Source organism: Sinohyriopsis cumingii, chromosome 13 (assembly GCF_028554795.1).
Source record: "Sinohyriopsis cumingii isolate HCF-2022 chromosome 13, ASM2855479v2, whole genome shotgun sequence".
Lineage (NCBI taxonomy): Eukaryota > Metazoa > Mollusca > Bivalvia > Unionida > Unionidae > Sinohyriopsis > Sinohyriopsis cumingii.
Window position 1 is genome coordinate 55,511,084 of NC_142973.1, and position 17,082 is coordinate 55,528,165.

A 17,082-nucleotide genomic window follows, 5' to 3' on the forward strand; every position below is an offset into this window, starting at 1 on the left:
CAAGCCCAATATTTGGGTAAAGGTTCATGGTGAACAATTGAACAGTTTAATTTTTTTTAAATAAGCCACAGTTTATGAACCTTTTGACCCAAAATTAACTTCGTTTTATCTTATTCCAAGTGAAATCCATCTACAAACTATTGTCCAGGTATGTGATGCAAAACTAAGTGTATTGTAAGGAAAGTATTTTTCTCTTTTCAGTCACAGAGATATTGACCCATGACATTTTAACCCCGAATGGGATATAATTCTCCCTTCCCCCAAATACAAGCCATTCCAAAGTTTGGTAACTTTAGATGGTGTTATTTTGCAGACGTGACATAGGGAGCATATATATATAAAGACAGAAGGGCGGACAACGTCATAGCGCATTCGGAAAAATTACATAATATTTCTTACGTTTGAAAGTGGAATAAATTCTAAACCGACATGCCATATTCCAGTAGCATGGCAAGTTAAAGACAATGACCGGATTTGAAAGCCTGATATCCACCCAATGATGGGTCTGGTTCATAGTTTGGCATGTAACTTAGGTTACTCCTACGGTTTACTAATACAATGTTTTATACTCAAATATTGTATAGTGAAACGCAAAACCAGTCTGTCTGCCGTTTTCTTTATCCGGGTTCTTTTTCTCATAAACTGCCGACATGGGTCGTATGCACTGTCCAGGGTGAGAGATTAAATTCCAATTTGTAATGTTGTTTTAAAAAAATAAATCCTCAAAACCATTACATACGATAACTTTAAAATACTATAAGTTACGATATCAAGGCATATTAGCTATCTGCGTTTGAATTATGGAAATTAATGTACTCAAATTTGAGATACCAACCACGTGGTATCTGTAAAACGGCAAAAGCTTGAATAGATGTTACTTTACAACATACACATTTTAGTTATTTAAACTTGTTAGATCCTCCACACCTGGGTAGAAGAGTGATGTAAGGCCATCGCCCTTACAGATTACTTGCACATCTCGATCTTGCCTCTGTCCGCACAAGTTCGAGTCCGGACTCGGCTAATGGGGGTGGGGGTAGGCAGATAGGTCTAAGGCGCTCGCCTTTACAGAACATTGGCATCTCAAGCCTGTCAGCGTGGGTTTGAATCACGGACTTGGCCAACGTGGGTATGTGAAAACTCTTGCCAGTAACTTCCCGACGGTCGTTGGTTCCACAATAGTGTTACAACGTAAGACACAATCACCCGATAGTTTTGTGCTGGGGTTAGCTACGATGTCGTAGCCTCAACTTGATTTGTTGTGGTTGAGGCTACCATCGGATCCCATATCATGTAATGGAGCCAAAAAATCATCACTAAAGTAAGAAAAACAAATAGTGTATAAATCTACATAAATATAATCATGTTGTGAAAGAAGATTGGTTTATTTTGAATTCATTAAGTCCTTACACGATAAAATAAATTGGCATGGTTACACTAACCTCACTGTGTCTGCCATGACATAATGTGATACTCTCGCCATGACCCTATTTCTATATCAGGCTTACCAGACCATATTTGGCTATTCTGTGCTATGTTATTATCAATCAAGTGGTGAATAATGGCTTCTTTGTGGAATTTCAATGTCACCGGTAAATCGTATTTACTTTTAATGCGCATAATTTCCAACTCGAACTGCATCATATTTTTACTATGATCTATTTACATTTCCAAATAAGACCTCAATGTCCTTATATGGCACAAAAACAAACGAGGCTGAGAATGGAAGTAGTCATTATTTGAACTAATATGGCGGACGATCTAAACGAAAATATTGGATAAGAAAGGTAAACAAGATTTTACTATTTCATCAATGATTTGCAATAATTCCAGTATTAAATAAGAGAACTACTCAATTTATTTCATTATTATCAAGGAACATGGTCAAAATTTGTGATATTAGGTTAAAAAAAAGCGTTGGCCAAGCCCGTGATTCACACTCGGCTTGCTCCATTGACAGGTATAGTTTCATGTTAGTACCTTGTCCACGAGGTAGGAGTAAGGGTACTAATATTAGTCCTGGGGTGTACTGGGTCTTCTTAACTAACGGTGCTTTGAAGTGTGTTTTAATGTCGACTAACAGTGCAACGAAAGTCAAATTTTCAGGACATTCACACAACTGGCAACCAATAACAACGCTTTTCTACAAAGTAAAGTTTTGTCAGATTTTACTTATCCTATAGTCCTACAATGTAAGACAGTACAATTTGTTTTAGTGCTACGTCTTACTATCCAAATAACGGCCTTGTATAGCCTGTTTTGATGTTGGCTGACATCTGAATGAGTAGTCAAAGTTTCAGGAATATCTCGGCTACGATGTCATAGCCTCGATTGTTGTGGTTGAAGCTACAAACTGATCCTATATAATGTAATGGAGCAAAAAATATCATTACTAAAGTCAGAAAAACAAACAGTGTAGAAATCACCAAGATAAGAATAATCTTGTGAAAGAAGATTGGCTTATTTTGAATTTATTAAGCCCTTACACGATAAAATAAATTGGCATGGTTACACTAACCTCACTGTGTCTGCCATGACAGATAACGCGAGGCTCTAGCCATGACCCCTTTTCTATATAAGTCTTGCCAGATCATATTTGGATATTCTACGCTATGTCATTATCAGTCAAGTGGCAAATAATGGTTTCTTGGTGGAATTTCATAGTTGCCAATAAACCGTATTTTTAATGCGCAGAATTTCTGACTACTGGGCCATATTTTTTCTACGATTTGTTTACCTTTCCAAAAAATTGGGCCCCGAGTGGCCGAGTGGTCTAAAGCGCTCACCGTTACGGATCACTGCCATCTCACCTCTGTCTGCGTGGGTTCGAGTCTCGGATTCGGCCAATGTGGATATGTGAGAAAGCTTGCCAGTAGCTTCTCGAGGGTCGGTGGTTCTTTCGGGGGATTTCCCGGTTTCTTCCTCCACCATTAATACTGGCCGCCATGTATAGCCTATCGCGTGCTGAAAAATGGCGTTAAACCCTACAACAACAACAACAACAACTACCTTTCCAAATAAGGCCTTAATGTCCTTATATGGCACACAAACAAGGCTGAGAACGGAAGTAATCATAATTTGAATTAATATGGCAGACAATATAATGAAAATATTGGATAAGAAAGGTAAACAAGATTTTACAATTATTTTTCAATGATTTGCGATACTTCCAGTATTAAATAAGAGGACTACTCAATTTACTGCATTATATGCAAGGAATATGTTCAGATTGTTGATATTAAGATAAAAGAGCACCCGGTGTTAATCACACCTGGCTTGCTCCATTGACACAGTACCCATCCACGAGGTAGGAGTAGGGTACCAATATTAGTACTAGGAATATCTCACCACTTGGCCGTTTATATTGACACTCTTTCACTAATTTATGTGTAATATATATATATATATATATATATATATATATATATATATATATATATATATATATATATAGCTATTGAATACTTTAGAATTAAAGGTTTGAAAGGAAACAAAGTTAATTTATGTTCATTATGTTGATCCCACTTAGCAACACAATGTAGGTCAGCAAAATAATCAGTGTTTCCCTTTACCCTCATTTGCGCTTCAGAGACCCCCAAATTTTTAATTTGACCCCCATTTTTTGTACCAAATATTTTTAAAATACTCAGTCTGACCCCCAGTTTTGACACCAAGGTGGTTTTTGACTCTCAGTCTTGCACCCCTAGGGGATACACTGATAATGTTATAATTATTATTCTGTACATTGAAGTAACTTTACATGCCAATTTATAGGAATATAATAAAGCTTGTTTTGTGTGATACATTTGGTGGTTTTGTTCATGATCATCTTTGCTGACTTAGATGTTTGGAGAGCCTTGAAAGAGAATCATCTCTAGATTTAGAAAATGCATGTTTTACAATCTAAAATGTTCTTTAGTTGCATTCAGTGTGTGAACCTTGAAAAAATTAATTTCATCCTGGAAAACCCCTAGAAATTTATCTTTAGAAAAGTGGGGGAACCATGGGATTAACATAGTTGAATTTGGAGTATGTTTCTTTAATAGAATGAACAAAACAATGCTAATGTTGATGAAAGCAATTACATGGCTGTTTCTTTACAGAAACTTGTGTTGTCTTTCAGCTAATTGAAATTTTGAAGACGGGATAAAAAAAATACCAAGTGTTAAAGTGATTACCGGTACATAGCTGTTTCATTAAAGAGACTCAAGCTGTCTTTCGGCCAACTTCTGGTTGCCATAAAATTTCAGCTAACTGAAATCTTGAAGATAAGATAAAAATACAAAGTGATAAACATTTCTCAGATCAATGCTACCAATCACTTTGACACTGGACCCTATCTATAATACAATAATGAAACTTGATATTTTGTTGAAAGTGTCCTTGTGCTTGCAGTCGTGTAATACATTGTACAATCTATGATACAATTTATTTATTAACTGTGGCTTATGGTCAGATATTTTTACTTTCATCGTTAAATGCTAACCATGGCCTGATTTTACTAGTGTCTAATATTGAATTGGATACCTTAAAACTTTCACATTTTGATAGCATGCTGAGAATAACCCATTCTAATGATATTCACTTCATTTTTTTTTTTTACCATTATATATATATATATATATATATATATATATATATATATATTGTATTAAGTGCATCAAGTGTTTGGCTAAACTAGATTCTGAAATTTTTAAAGATTTTTTTTATAGTTTTAACCCCTGGGTAAAAATGTGCTTGGGTTGATAATGAAAAGTGGGGATGTTCAGCCGATGGGAAACACATATTTATGTTTGCCTAACAAGATTGAAACCTGCAGATTTGTTGGTTGGTTGGTAAGAAATGACAGCCACCATAATGCTCTTGCATTTGTAGCAAGCTAAACCTTGAGGTATTTTTTTAAAGAACTTGATTTTTATAAAAGGGAACTGTGTGCAAAATTTGTGTGATTTTCTCATTTCAGAAAGGGTATATCCCAATCAGCTCTTCCATATAGAAGATCAGTTCCCACTGTAAGTAGATCTGTAAAGAATTTAAATGAATTTTATTTTAGGTGACAGCATTTATTGCCACACCTTTTTTAAAAAGCACTACAGATTTTCAGATGTCCCCTGTCCATCCATTGTCAGATCTGAAATAAAAAAGCTTTGTAGTTGTGGTAACAATCTGTGAGAAGGGTTTGTCCCTAGGAGGGTGTAGAAGCTCAGCATATATAAACTTTGATTATAATTGAAGTTTCAGATATTTTCTGTCCAAAACACTTTGTAGTCCTGGCAACTAGCTCAATATGTATGAGATTTTGGGTCATTGTCTGAGGGTGGGGTGGGTTGGTTTTGAATTTACCGTAAACAGCATGGGGATTTGTAGTGCAAACAGTCGCAGTTCTCTTTTTTGACAGGCTTGCATTATGGCACATTTTATTATGTTTTCTGTCCATCGCTTTCATCCCTGTTTCGTTTCCAAACAATAACTAAGTTCTCTAACATGTACCATTTCCAAAATTGTAAGTACTTTCCTTTGGTGCAAAGAAGAAAATTTCCAAGATCTTAAAAAGTCTGGGTTATAGGACTGAAAGAGAAAATTGTTCCACAGAATAAATTCATTTGTATAACCAAACTTTGTGAGTGGTTTAATTTCAAGAAAAGAAAGACACCAGTTGATTTTGGCATCAAAAGGACAAGGGTCAGAGTTATAGTGACTTGAAGAAGAAAAATGGTTTCAACGCACTATCCAAAGTTCTTTATCAGTTACTTTGTGGAAGGCATTGATTTGAGACAAGTAAGACACCTTTTCATTTTGGAGTTGAAAGTTCAAGGTCATGTTCTGAAAGAAGGAAAAATGTTTCCACCCAATTATATTACTTGTATACTGGATATGATAATCAGACATTGCACGTGGGTTGCTATGGAGATTGGGAAGATACCAGCAGTCAAAATGTCAAGATCACAGTGACTGTTACTTTGTAGCTACTTTGAGCAAACTTTGTGGATATCATCCAAGACAGGTAATCACAGGTGCTAAAGGAAAATTAGTTCCACAGAACTACTTTAAGTGTGAGTAAACTTTGTTGATGGCTTGCATTTATGACAAGATGGATAGTGTTTATGATACACTCTAAATATTATGTTTGTCTTTTCAGTATTTTGAAGTTGTAACCCCATGATGCAAGTTTTAATAGAATGAAAGAGAAAAGCATTTCATGTAAACAGAACTTTGTTTAGAATTAAGCTAATTTATTTAGTGTTAAAAAACTAATGGATATGCATGAACAATTTCAGAAAATTGGATCAATCCATCGCGAATTTTGTACCAAAATAATAAGCCCAGCTTCTTTTCTTCCAGTGGTTGAAGCTAACTTCAGAGGATGTGCAGGAACAGATTGTCAAACTGGCCAAAAAGGGACTGACACCCTCTCAGATAGGTGAGACAACATAGGTCTATAAATATGAATACAGACTGAATCAAAGTTTGTGTAACTTGTTGTCATGTCATGTGTGCACGGTTGAACTTGGATACTATGTTAAGAAGCTTTGTGCAAGAGAAGAAAAAAGTATTTCTGTACATTGGAGTCATTAGTTAGATATGTATGACCTTTTGTTTAATGTCTGTGCCTTATAGGTAAGTGGTTTTGGTATTTTTCCAGTCTTGGTACATGGATCTATGTGTATGTGGCTAACACATACATATCAACCATTATGCTTTTGATGTAATCATCGTGCAATTTTCACCAAATTACGTCTTACTTTTGGCATTTATATGGATTATGCTTCGAGTACATTTAAAAATTAAAATGAAAATAAAAGATTAAAAAGTTGAGTTTATCATTTATATTATCATCTTTTTAATTCCACTCGTAAAATTTTGAAATATTCTGAAAAGAAAGACTGCTGAATGAGATTAGTGTAAGAGCTAATTTGTTTATCATAGATTTACATGTATTTTTGTCATTTTCTATTTATAGCAACTATATGTGACCCATTTCCAAGAAAACAGACTGGTTTAATTTGAAACTTTGCCTTGCAGGTTCATTATATTGCTAATGAATTTAGAAGACAAGTCTGTACTTTTAAAGAAAATGGAGCCAGATAAGTGAAACTGGCTTTTACAGTTTGGCTTGTGCATAATAATTGTTAGAGCAGATGGGTTGACTCTTTTTAAACTTCAAAACATTGCAGAACTCAGATTGAGCACTTCACGATAATTAGCAAAAGTTAGACATGTACAATAGTGAAAGTGAGTGTTGCCTATAAATAATTTTTAGTACATTTTTTGTTTCTAAGCCACATGAAAGTTTGCCCATTTTTGCCAAGTATTTTGACCTGCAGATCCATGGTGGTAATAAAAATAATTGTATTTTTCAGAGTGTACTGTAATTATAGCATATAATATATTGGCTATGACATCATAGCCTCAACAAAGATGGTATACTAATATTAAATTTAGTAATATATAGGTCATACTTTTTATGCTCAGTTTATGCTATTTTTTTGCTACTTAACCTGGGTACACCATTGTGGGCTTAGCACAGGAAATAGATGCAGAATCCAGCAGAAAACTAAATTCAGTACATCAGAAAGGCACAAATAAAAAGAAAATTTGCAATTTTTTTAGATATTCTCGGCAGTCTCTCATTAAATGTCCAAATTTCTAAATAATTTTTTAAAATGGAAATTAACAAATTTCATCAAATGATAATTTCAAATTGTACATTCGCTCTGCCTTTTTTGCCCATCCTTCTAATCCTGTATATGGTGAAACTTGGGATTGGAGATAGTCGTTTACTCTTATGTCCCATATTTCAAGGATGAGAATAATCACCGCATGCTAGCTAATAAATAAATAAAGGGAAGTGATACTATCCAAGTGAAATCGTGTCAGGATACTTCTTCTCTCCTCGTGCAGTCCACTTTCTGAACCAAAACAAAATGAACTTTTAGAAAGATTAGTAATGAAGTCCACAGTTCATGGATTATGGCTTTCCATATCAATGGTAAGAACATTGTCACAGACAATAACTAAGCTCTCACTGGAAGAAGACTGTTAAGAAGTAGTGCCATTTTAAAATGATCACAATGTGGATAGATAATGTGTTGATTCTCATTTACATCATAGGATGTTTGCTCAGCAAAATGGTTTTAGATTGCTGTTGACAATACTTTGTCTAAGTAAAAAGAACATGCCATCAACAAGTGATGACCACACAATTCATTCTGACAAAAGGTAACAAAAAAGCCACAAGTAAATTTAATCCAGTATTAAAAATAGGATTCAGTGTTTATTTCTCTGCATTAGGCATGACTGTCTTTCAGAGGCAAACTATTAGGAACATGAAATGTTGCTGTGTCATTGGTGCATAGTTCCTTTCATTGTATGCTGGAAGTGAACATGTTGCACAAAGATTAGATTCAGATGAAGCTGGAATTTTGAATGTTTATTTACATTTCAATATTGTAAATATTTTGATCAGAAATTATCTAAGGTTAAAAAAAGTGTATTTTTCTGTTGGAAAAATATAAACCATACAAAATATTGTTTCATCAAATTTGGACATGGTCCTCAAAATCATACATGCCAACCATTACACTTTTGGCATAATCATAACGCTTTTTCCACTAAATTATGCCTCGTGCATAGATGTTTTTGGTATATCCCCATCCAAAAAAACGTAATTTGTTTTCTCATTTTTATCAACATCCCATTAATCCAACAGACAGTATTCTAGAAAAGATGGCATCTGTAACTACGGCATAAGAGTATGCTTGTCCGTAGATTTGCGTGCACATTCCTAACAGTATTATGTTCTATTTATAGCAGCCACCTTATTTCCAAGAAACAGGCTGGTTTTACTTTCAAACTTTTGACCTTGGTTTCTATGTATAGCAGCTGTATGGCTTAGTTATGAAAGAACAGGCTGGTTTTCTAACCTGTAATCTTTGCTCGCAGATTCTTTGTTCAAATTCATATCTGGTACAGAACCAGTCTGTTGGTATTTGGCGCTAAAAGTCAAGTCACATTTTTTCTAGTCCATGCGTGTGTTAGAGCAAAAAATGTTTTTCAAATAATTTCACAGATGGATTAGGAAAAGAGAAAAAATTGATTCAGAGATGAATACATGAATTACACAACACAGTGTTCCATTCTAGGGCAGCTTCACGCTCCTTTCAGGCTCTGTGGAAAGGATTTTAATATTGGTCATGGTGGTAAAACAAAGAAACCATGAATTAGCTCGTTTTACTAACTCCAGTACTAAGGTAACATCTTTTTTTACAGCAAACTAAATTGTGGACATGAATTTTATAAGTGCAGAAGCATTATGTACCGAGTACTTAATAGAACACGGACGATCCCTAGCGGTAGAAGACTACATAAGTTCTTTGTTCAAACGAATGTTTCCTGATTACAAAATTTCAGAAAATATGCATGTGCAAGAACAATATCATCTAATATTGTTAGGTGTTTAGCAGAAGATACTTCACTTAAAATTGCAGAAGCCATGAAAATTGGGCCGTTTAGTATTGCAACCGACAGGAGTAGTGACTATGATGACAAAAGGTTGTGCCCAGTCTGTGAAAGAGACTTTGACAATGAAAAGGGCAAAGTCAGAGTGCTCTTCTTTCATTACCAGAATTAACAGTAGATTCCACTGGAGAAAACATTTTTTTTATTTGCTTGATCATGCTTTGAATAAATATAAGTTTGGCAGAACTATAGAGTTTTCAGCTGATACTGCATCAGTGATGACTGGAATTCGTAAAGGAGATGCATTCTGTATTTTGAAAAATGTCTCCATCATTGTTCATATCAGGTTGTCTCTGTCATATGATTCACCATGCTGCGGGAAAGGCTGCTGATAAAGTAGGAGAACTGCAGTATCAAATTGGCACTCTACCTGACAGTGTACTTCATGTGGACAGAGTCGATTTTTATCATCTTATTTCCCAGCTAAAAGACCCAATAACTGGAAGATATAAATTTCCTCTTCTTTGTCAGGTTATGCAAGGAATATTGGTTCTTTACCATTCTAATGCTGACTGAGATGTTTAGTATTGTTAACAAAAGTCAAACTGAATTCAAATCCAGAATCTGTAACCCAGCACTTAGTGCTCAACTGGTGTGTAAAACATTCATAGTCTCAGCTGGTACAAAGTGTTCTGAAATGCAATATGAGAGTATGTTGCCTTTTAAAGCTTAAAGTGTTAGATATGAAAACTTGAAGCAGTGATGTTAAAGTCCAGAGGGATAAATAAATCATTTTGTACATATGCTTATTGAATTTTTATCATGTTATATGTGGATTACTCTTTATATCCACTTGGATTACACTTTTTCTGCGCCAGGGGTTGGCATTTATGCAGAATCCTAGGGGTGCTCTCCTAACGCAGGAAGGAACCATATTGGTACCTTTAGTATATATTTGTGAAAATCCCTTTCTGTGATTATAATGCCTTTCTGCAGAGAGTAGGTCATGGGGCACAAATTACACAAAACTTACCATCTATCATGTAATTTCATGATAAGCTGTCTGTAGGAAATAGCTCAATGAAAACTTAAAAATCCTGCAGAAATATTGATGTACAATGAGCAAATCTGTGTGATGTTATCAGAGGTGATTTTTTTGTTTGTTGGACAGCCTATTCCTGCCATTTTTCACTATGCCTGACTGAATATGACTAAAAAATCCTCTCGACATAGGTGGGTTATAAGTTGATAATGTTTTTTTAAAGTTCACTCTGATGGAATTTCTGACTTTGATCAGGATACTGAATGTGTTTGTTGATAACTGGCACACTGTTAATACTTAAACCACATCTCGGGATTACTGATCAAATGGTAACAATTGAAGGTTTTCAGGAAATGGAACATGACCAATTATCATAAGGATCTATTTCCTGACTTGTTATCACTGGCCATGCACATGTCCCTCCAGACTGCAGATTGTGAGGGGAACCCAAGGGGTGCTCTCCTAACACACGGCAGGAACAATATTGGTACCTTTAGTGTATATTTGTGAAAATCCCTTTCTATGATTATAATGCCTTTCTGCAGATAGTAGGTCATGTGATGCAAGGGCACAAATTACACAAAACTTACCATCTGTCATGCAATTTCATAATAAGCTGTCTGTAGGAAATAGGTCAATGAAAACTTAAAAATCCTGCATAAATAATGATGTACAATTAGCAAAATCTGAGTGATGTCTGGCTTGTTTGATTTGTGTGATGTTATCAAAGGTGATTTTTCTTTTTTGTTGGACAGCCTATTCCTGCCATTTTTCATGATGCCTGATTGAGTATGACCAAAAAATCCTCTCGACATAGGTGGGTTATAAGTTGATAAAACTTTGATCAGGATACTGAATGTGTTTGTTGATAACTTGCTCACTGTTAATACTTAAACCACATCTCGTGACTACTGATCAGATGGTAACAATTGAAGGCTTTCAGGAAATGGAACATGACCAATTATCATAAGGATCTGTTTCCTGACTTGTTATCGCTGGCCATGCACATGTCCCTCCAGACTGCAGATTGTGAGGGGAGTTTTTCTAGATTACAATTTTTGCACTGCTGTTAGAAACAGATTAATTTCTGACAATCACATCAAAATAATACTATACAGCTTCAGGGTAGCTGAAATGAAAATGGCAGTTTCAGGTGAGCACTGGATATATTGAAGGGAAATAGAGAATATTGCAAGTTCAGGTGTTACCAGTAATGTTTATACCACCCTGTACTAATTCCAACTCTATCCTTTAGAGGCTAAGAGGAGAGCTTCCCCTCTCTTGCTAATTTCTGGTAGAATCGATGCATTTTTGAAATTTGAAACAGGTGATGAATGTGGGCAAGCCATTTATGTATTCCAAAGCATGACCAATTATCATAAGGATCTGTGACTTTTGACATTATTTTTAACCTTGGTGTGTTTGAATTTTTGCAGGTGTAATTTTGAGGGACTCCCATGGTGTTGCCCAGGTGAGGTTTGTCACAGGTAACAAAATCCTTCGCATCCTGAAGGCCAAGGCTCTGGCACCTGACATTCCTGAGGATCTATACCACCTGATCAAAAAGGCTGTCAACATCCGCAAACACTTGGAGAGGAACAGGAAGGTATGGGTGCTAGAGTTGGTGATTAATTATAGGTGTATAATGTTTTTTCTTAAATGAAGCGCGTGAGCCAAATGCATAGAACAAGGGCATTTAAATATTCTGAACATTAGTACTCTGTACAATAAAGTACTTTATCAGTAAACAGTACATCTAAGTACTCCTCATGCACCAGTTAGACTTTTCAGTCTGCTTATTCAGTTTATTAAATCACATTTTTTATTAACTTTTTGGTATATTTTTTCCTACACTGGAAAACTGCACTTAGAACCAAATGATGGGTTGGTCCTTCATTGAACCTTTAATAACAGGATTCAATCGAAAATCACTTGAAGCCAAGTTATAGGGTGTGTGTAGAGGATGTGTCAAAGTTTTGTGCTGCACTTCTAGAAGAATTCTGTCAGGAAAGCAGATTTATGCACTGGTGTGTTGTCATGGAGCAGATGGATACACGTATCTTTACATACAAGGGGTGGTGGCCGAGTGGTCTAAAGCGCTATCTGTTATGGAACACTGCCATCTCACCTCTGTCTGCATGGATTCGAGTCTAGGATTGTGGGTATGTGAGAAAGCTTGCCAGTAGCTTCTTGTGGGTCGGTGGTTCTTCCCAGGTTCTTCCTCCATCGTTAATACTGGCCGCCATGCATAACCTGTTTGTGTTCAGAGGTTGGTCGATTGAAGGTATAGTCCGGTAGCATGACCAAGTGTATCACAGCATACATTACTAAGGCCAGATGTCAACATAAGCAGATTATTTTGTAACAGTACACTGTAAAGATGCGCTTGTCAAGACGAACAAAGGATTTGTTTACGTAACAGATTCCAGTGCATTGTGCATCTAAGTTTGTGGCTTCCTTTCATGGTCCCTTTGAATGTCTCCACTCCAGATTGATGATTTTATGTACAAATTAAACAGCCATAAAGGTTGTCGCTAAAAACAATCGCCAGATGGTATATTTTATTGCCAATAATTTATCATCTTATATTTGTAGGACAAGGATGCCAAATTCCGTTTGATTCTGGTTGAGAGCAGGATTCACAGGTTGGCCAGATACTACAAGACAAAACGAGTGCTGCCTGCCAACTGGAGATAGTATGTAGTACCAACATGTCCTTATTAAATTCCTCATTTCTGTCAGGTTCTATGCATTTTTCATGAGTTCCCCAATTGTTTCTATAATAGGCTTAATAAATTTTCAAAGAACTGTACTTGCCTGAATTGAAGTTGGGCTTTGCTTTTCTTAGAGTTGAAGAAAATGCAGTGCCATGACCTTGCACAAGCTCAAAAGACAGATGTCTGAGGTGCAGAGAGAGTTAAGACCAACCAGATCTCCTGGCACCATTATGTCAGTATATACTGCAATACCTTTTCTCCTATTTGCAAATGCTCATGGGTTTATTCCCAAAAATATTGGAGCAGTGAGAAAGTACTTTAAAATTTTTGTACTTGCTTTTGCGTGCAACTTTAATATTTTGTTAAATTTTCATTTGAACTTGGAGTAATATGAGGATACTTACTTTGAGGGACTCTGGTTTTGTAGATTTTTTTATAATTTGGGAGGAAAATCCCACTATTTCTGTTATCAAAATCAGCTTGAAAGCATATAGTTTAGTATACATCAGAATCAGCTTGTACACCAAAAATCAGCTAGGCAGATGAATGTATTTTAGTACACATCAAAATCAGCTTGTCACTCTTTGGAATGTGGGGGGCTTCACAAGGTCATTTTCTCTTTGTTAATTACATGGTTTTTCTCTTTGTTAATTACATGGTTTGTTAGTGACCCATTATAGAATGATGCAGAGTCTGTTGAAGACCTACCCAGAGAGCTGCTAATAATTTTTCTCTTTCTCTTTCAGTGAGTCTGGCACAGCAGCTGCTCTTGTGCAGTAAAGAAGCTTGTTCCTGTTGTGTACAGAAATTAAAAAAATAAGGAAGACACATTGACTTGAATTTTTATTGGACCAATTTCTTGCTGCCAGATTTCAAAACAAATGTCCACACATTTTTTTTATTTAAAAAAATGGACTTGATTTTGTGGTTTACCTAATTAATATTGGTGTCAGCATTGAGACAAGAAAATTAAAAGGAAAATTCAAGCTGGAACTGTAAATGTCAGACAAATGATAAGCATTTAAAGTTGGATATTTCTTAGTACGTTCTTCATCGTGCACTTTAAGTTGTCAGATGAACAAAAAAGCTAATAAAAATTAACCTGGTGCAAAAATATTTGTTTTTTTTTTACAATACACCATCTAATATCAGGTATAGCAGCCAGTAATACAAGTATTTAAAACTTTTAATTGACCTAAAACACTGAATTAAATTTGACAAACTTGAAAGAAGGCAGCCTGGCAAGAAAGTTTTTAAAATTTGTACAAATAATGCCAATCTGTTGTCAAATGTAGGAATTCTTGCAGAAAATTGTAAACAAATTGGAATGACTTTTCCAAAAGCACTTAGTGATTTTGAGCAAGTTCAGTGGAAAGCATCCTGGCATTAAGAGCATTCAAATTGTGCCAATCTGCCATCAAATCAACAGAAAACATCCTGCCATTAACTTGTACAATTCTTTAAATGATTTCAATCCACCAACAAAGTGACTTAATTACCCTGCCCCAAAGGAAACATTTAAAAAAGTGGAAATAAATGCTGAACACAATTGGACAGCATTCTGGCACAGATCTGTCAAAACTATGCTGATGCACAACCAGATATGACTGCTATTACTAATAAGAGAAAAACTGTTAATCGAGCACCCAGAAACTGATGTGTTTTCCTTCACAGATCACTCGCATCTCACTTCAGTCCTTGCGAGTACAAGTCTTGACTTGACCAACATATTTATAGGAGGAAGTTTGCGTGTAGCTTCACTTGGGTTGGTGGTTCTTCTTGGTTTCTTTCTGCACCAAATATACTGGCAACCCGTATAGCCTGTAGCACTGAATGGAGTTGAACCGCACAAAACCATACCTGCTGAACAAACCTGACCAAATTTGATGGAAAGAATAATGTCTTTGATATTTGTTCAAATGGTGCTGTTTTACCATCAGATAATGATGGTCATTACTAATAAATGGAACACTGGAAATCTCAACTTGCTAAACAGAATTTTGCAATATGGTTTGACAGAATCCTGACAGATGGCTTTCACTTTTATGCATGTGTGTTGATCCACTATGAAATATGCCTGCCATTACTAAAAAAAAAGTATTCTCGTACAATGCTTAACAGAAATGGACCAGATGTGATTGATAAAATGGACAAAGCTTTAAAAGGCAACTTTTTGAAAACTGCAGGGCAGAAGTTTAACATTTGACAGCAGTCGGGCAACAGATATGACAATGCATCCTGGTAATTATAGCATGCAGATTTGTGAAAATGAAGCCAATTTGCTATCAAATATGAATGTCATTTGTTAAAAATTGAAAATAGTTTAAACGGCTAACAGAATTAGAGAATCTTTGACGCAGTGCATCCTGCCATAGGGGCCTTCAAATACTTAAGAAGTGATACTGATGTACCATCAGATTTGGATAAAGATGCTTAAACGTGCAAAACCTTGAGACATTTGTTTCCATAATGTGCAGCTGACATCTAAATGAAACTTGAGTAAGAAGCTTCCTACTGTCCCATATTTTTTGCTGGAATGGAGCAAAGGAAGTAACTCTTTGATTACTTAGAATTAGGTTTGAGGTTATGCTGGCACTTTTTATATGCAAGAAAAACATTCATGGAAAAATATTTAGAAGCTTTTTACATTTCAATGAATTAGTGATTAATATTTAGGATAAAATGCAAGGTGACTCCCAGGTTGAATTTGTTGAGTCTTCAGAATTGTATTAGCCTCACTTGAGCACTGGAGGAAAATGTCTCCTAGCGTTCTATTTTTTGTTTTGCTCTTCTTGTGACTAGTACAATAGCTTGCAAATTATGAGGATCTGCTTTCATTCCCATCTGAAAACCACCTAATCAAAACTGTGTAGTCCGTTTCCAAAGAGGATGCCACAAATTAAAGTTGCAGTGAGCAAAGGAAAGTGGCTTTTTAACAGCATGTTATTTCAACTTGAATCATTTATGAAACTAATATGTCATCAATACAAATTATTGGCAAGAATGGACGGAGAATTGACCCTTGAGGTATCCTTTTATAGATATTAGTCTGTGTATTAATCGGGCTAACTGTTTTGACACATTCTCTTCTGTTCATCTGCCATAGAGTTTACTGCCAAAATCGTACCGCTCAGGTGTCCTAGTGGTTGAAGCATCCGTCTCGGATACGGGAGGTTGTGGCTTCAATCCCCGGCCGAGTCATACCAAAGACTTGTAAAAATGGTACTAACAGCTGCCTCCACTTGGCGCTTGGCATTAAGAGGTTAGTGTAAGGACTGGTTGGCCAGGTATTCTTTAACCAGTGGTTGATCAAATCAGTGTCTCACAGGACTGATTTGGTTTGAAGCGTAATTGACACAGGGTGAGCAAATTATTTCCTTTTATTAAATAAAAATTCTTGAGATAAACCGAAAACATGTCCATTCTGAATTTTTTAAGAAAGGATTTAAATGGGGGGGGGGGGACTGTAGCTTCTGTCCAAGTGTTTTCAAGTGTTTTTGCATATGTTCATATTAAACGCAAATGACAGTAGTTATACAGTGCCATATATTGACAGCTTGAAGAGATTAACTGACAAGCCATCAAAACCAGTAGCGTTTTAATTAGACACGTTTTTATTTCATTTCTAACAAAAACAAGAGTATATTTGGTTTCTGAAAGAATGTCTCATCTGACATAAGTTCGGTGCCCAGCAGTGATGAATGGAAATCCTTACCAATGTCTGACAAAATGCTGAAGAAGAAATCACTGAGACCATTTTAAATTTTTTAACTCCTTGGAACTATTTGCAATTTTTTAAATCATTTAAACTATTTGCAACTTTCAGTGATTTTCAACTTCGCCATCAGTAGCAAAAAGGTTGGC

General features: G+C 35.7%; 1 protein-coding gene across 1 annotated transcript; it reads left to right on the forward strand.

Annotated features, from left to right (window-relative positions):
* The first annotated feature begins 568 nt into the window (after window positions 1-568).
* LOC149785604 (small ribosomal subunit protein uS15) lies at window positions 569-14,044 on the forward strand. The gene is made up of 6 exons (XM_089979420.1): window positions 569-673; window positions 4,964-5,012; window positions 6,343-6,421; window positions 11,938-12,107; window positions 13,097-13,197; window positions 13,965-14,044. The coding sequence occupies exons 1-6, from the start codon at window positions 651-653 to the stop codon at window positions 13,996-13,998; spliced, it is 456 nt and encodes a 151-aa protein (XP_089835546.1). The 5' UTR covers window positions 569-650; the 3' UTR covers window positions 13,999-14,044.
* The last annotated feature ends 3,038 nt before the right edge of the window (window positions 14,045-17,082 follow it).

Bases quoted from the DNA above. Each gene is read 5' to 3' on its own strand.
- LOC149785604 (XM_089979420.1), top strand. From the start codon at position 651: ATGGGTCGTATGCACTGTCCAGG. The intron at 5,013-6,342 runs GTAAGTAGATCT...CTTTTCTTCCAG, and splicing joins ATAGAAGATCAGTTCCCACT to TGGTTGAAGCTAACTTCAGA. The intron at 6,422-11,937 runs GTGAGACAACAT...GAATTTTTGCAG, and splicing joins ACTGACACCCTCTCAGATAG to GTGTAATTTTGAGGGACTCC.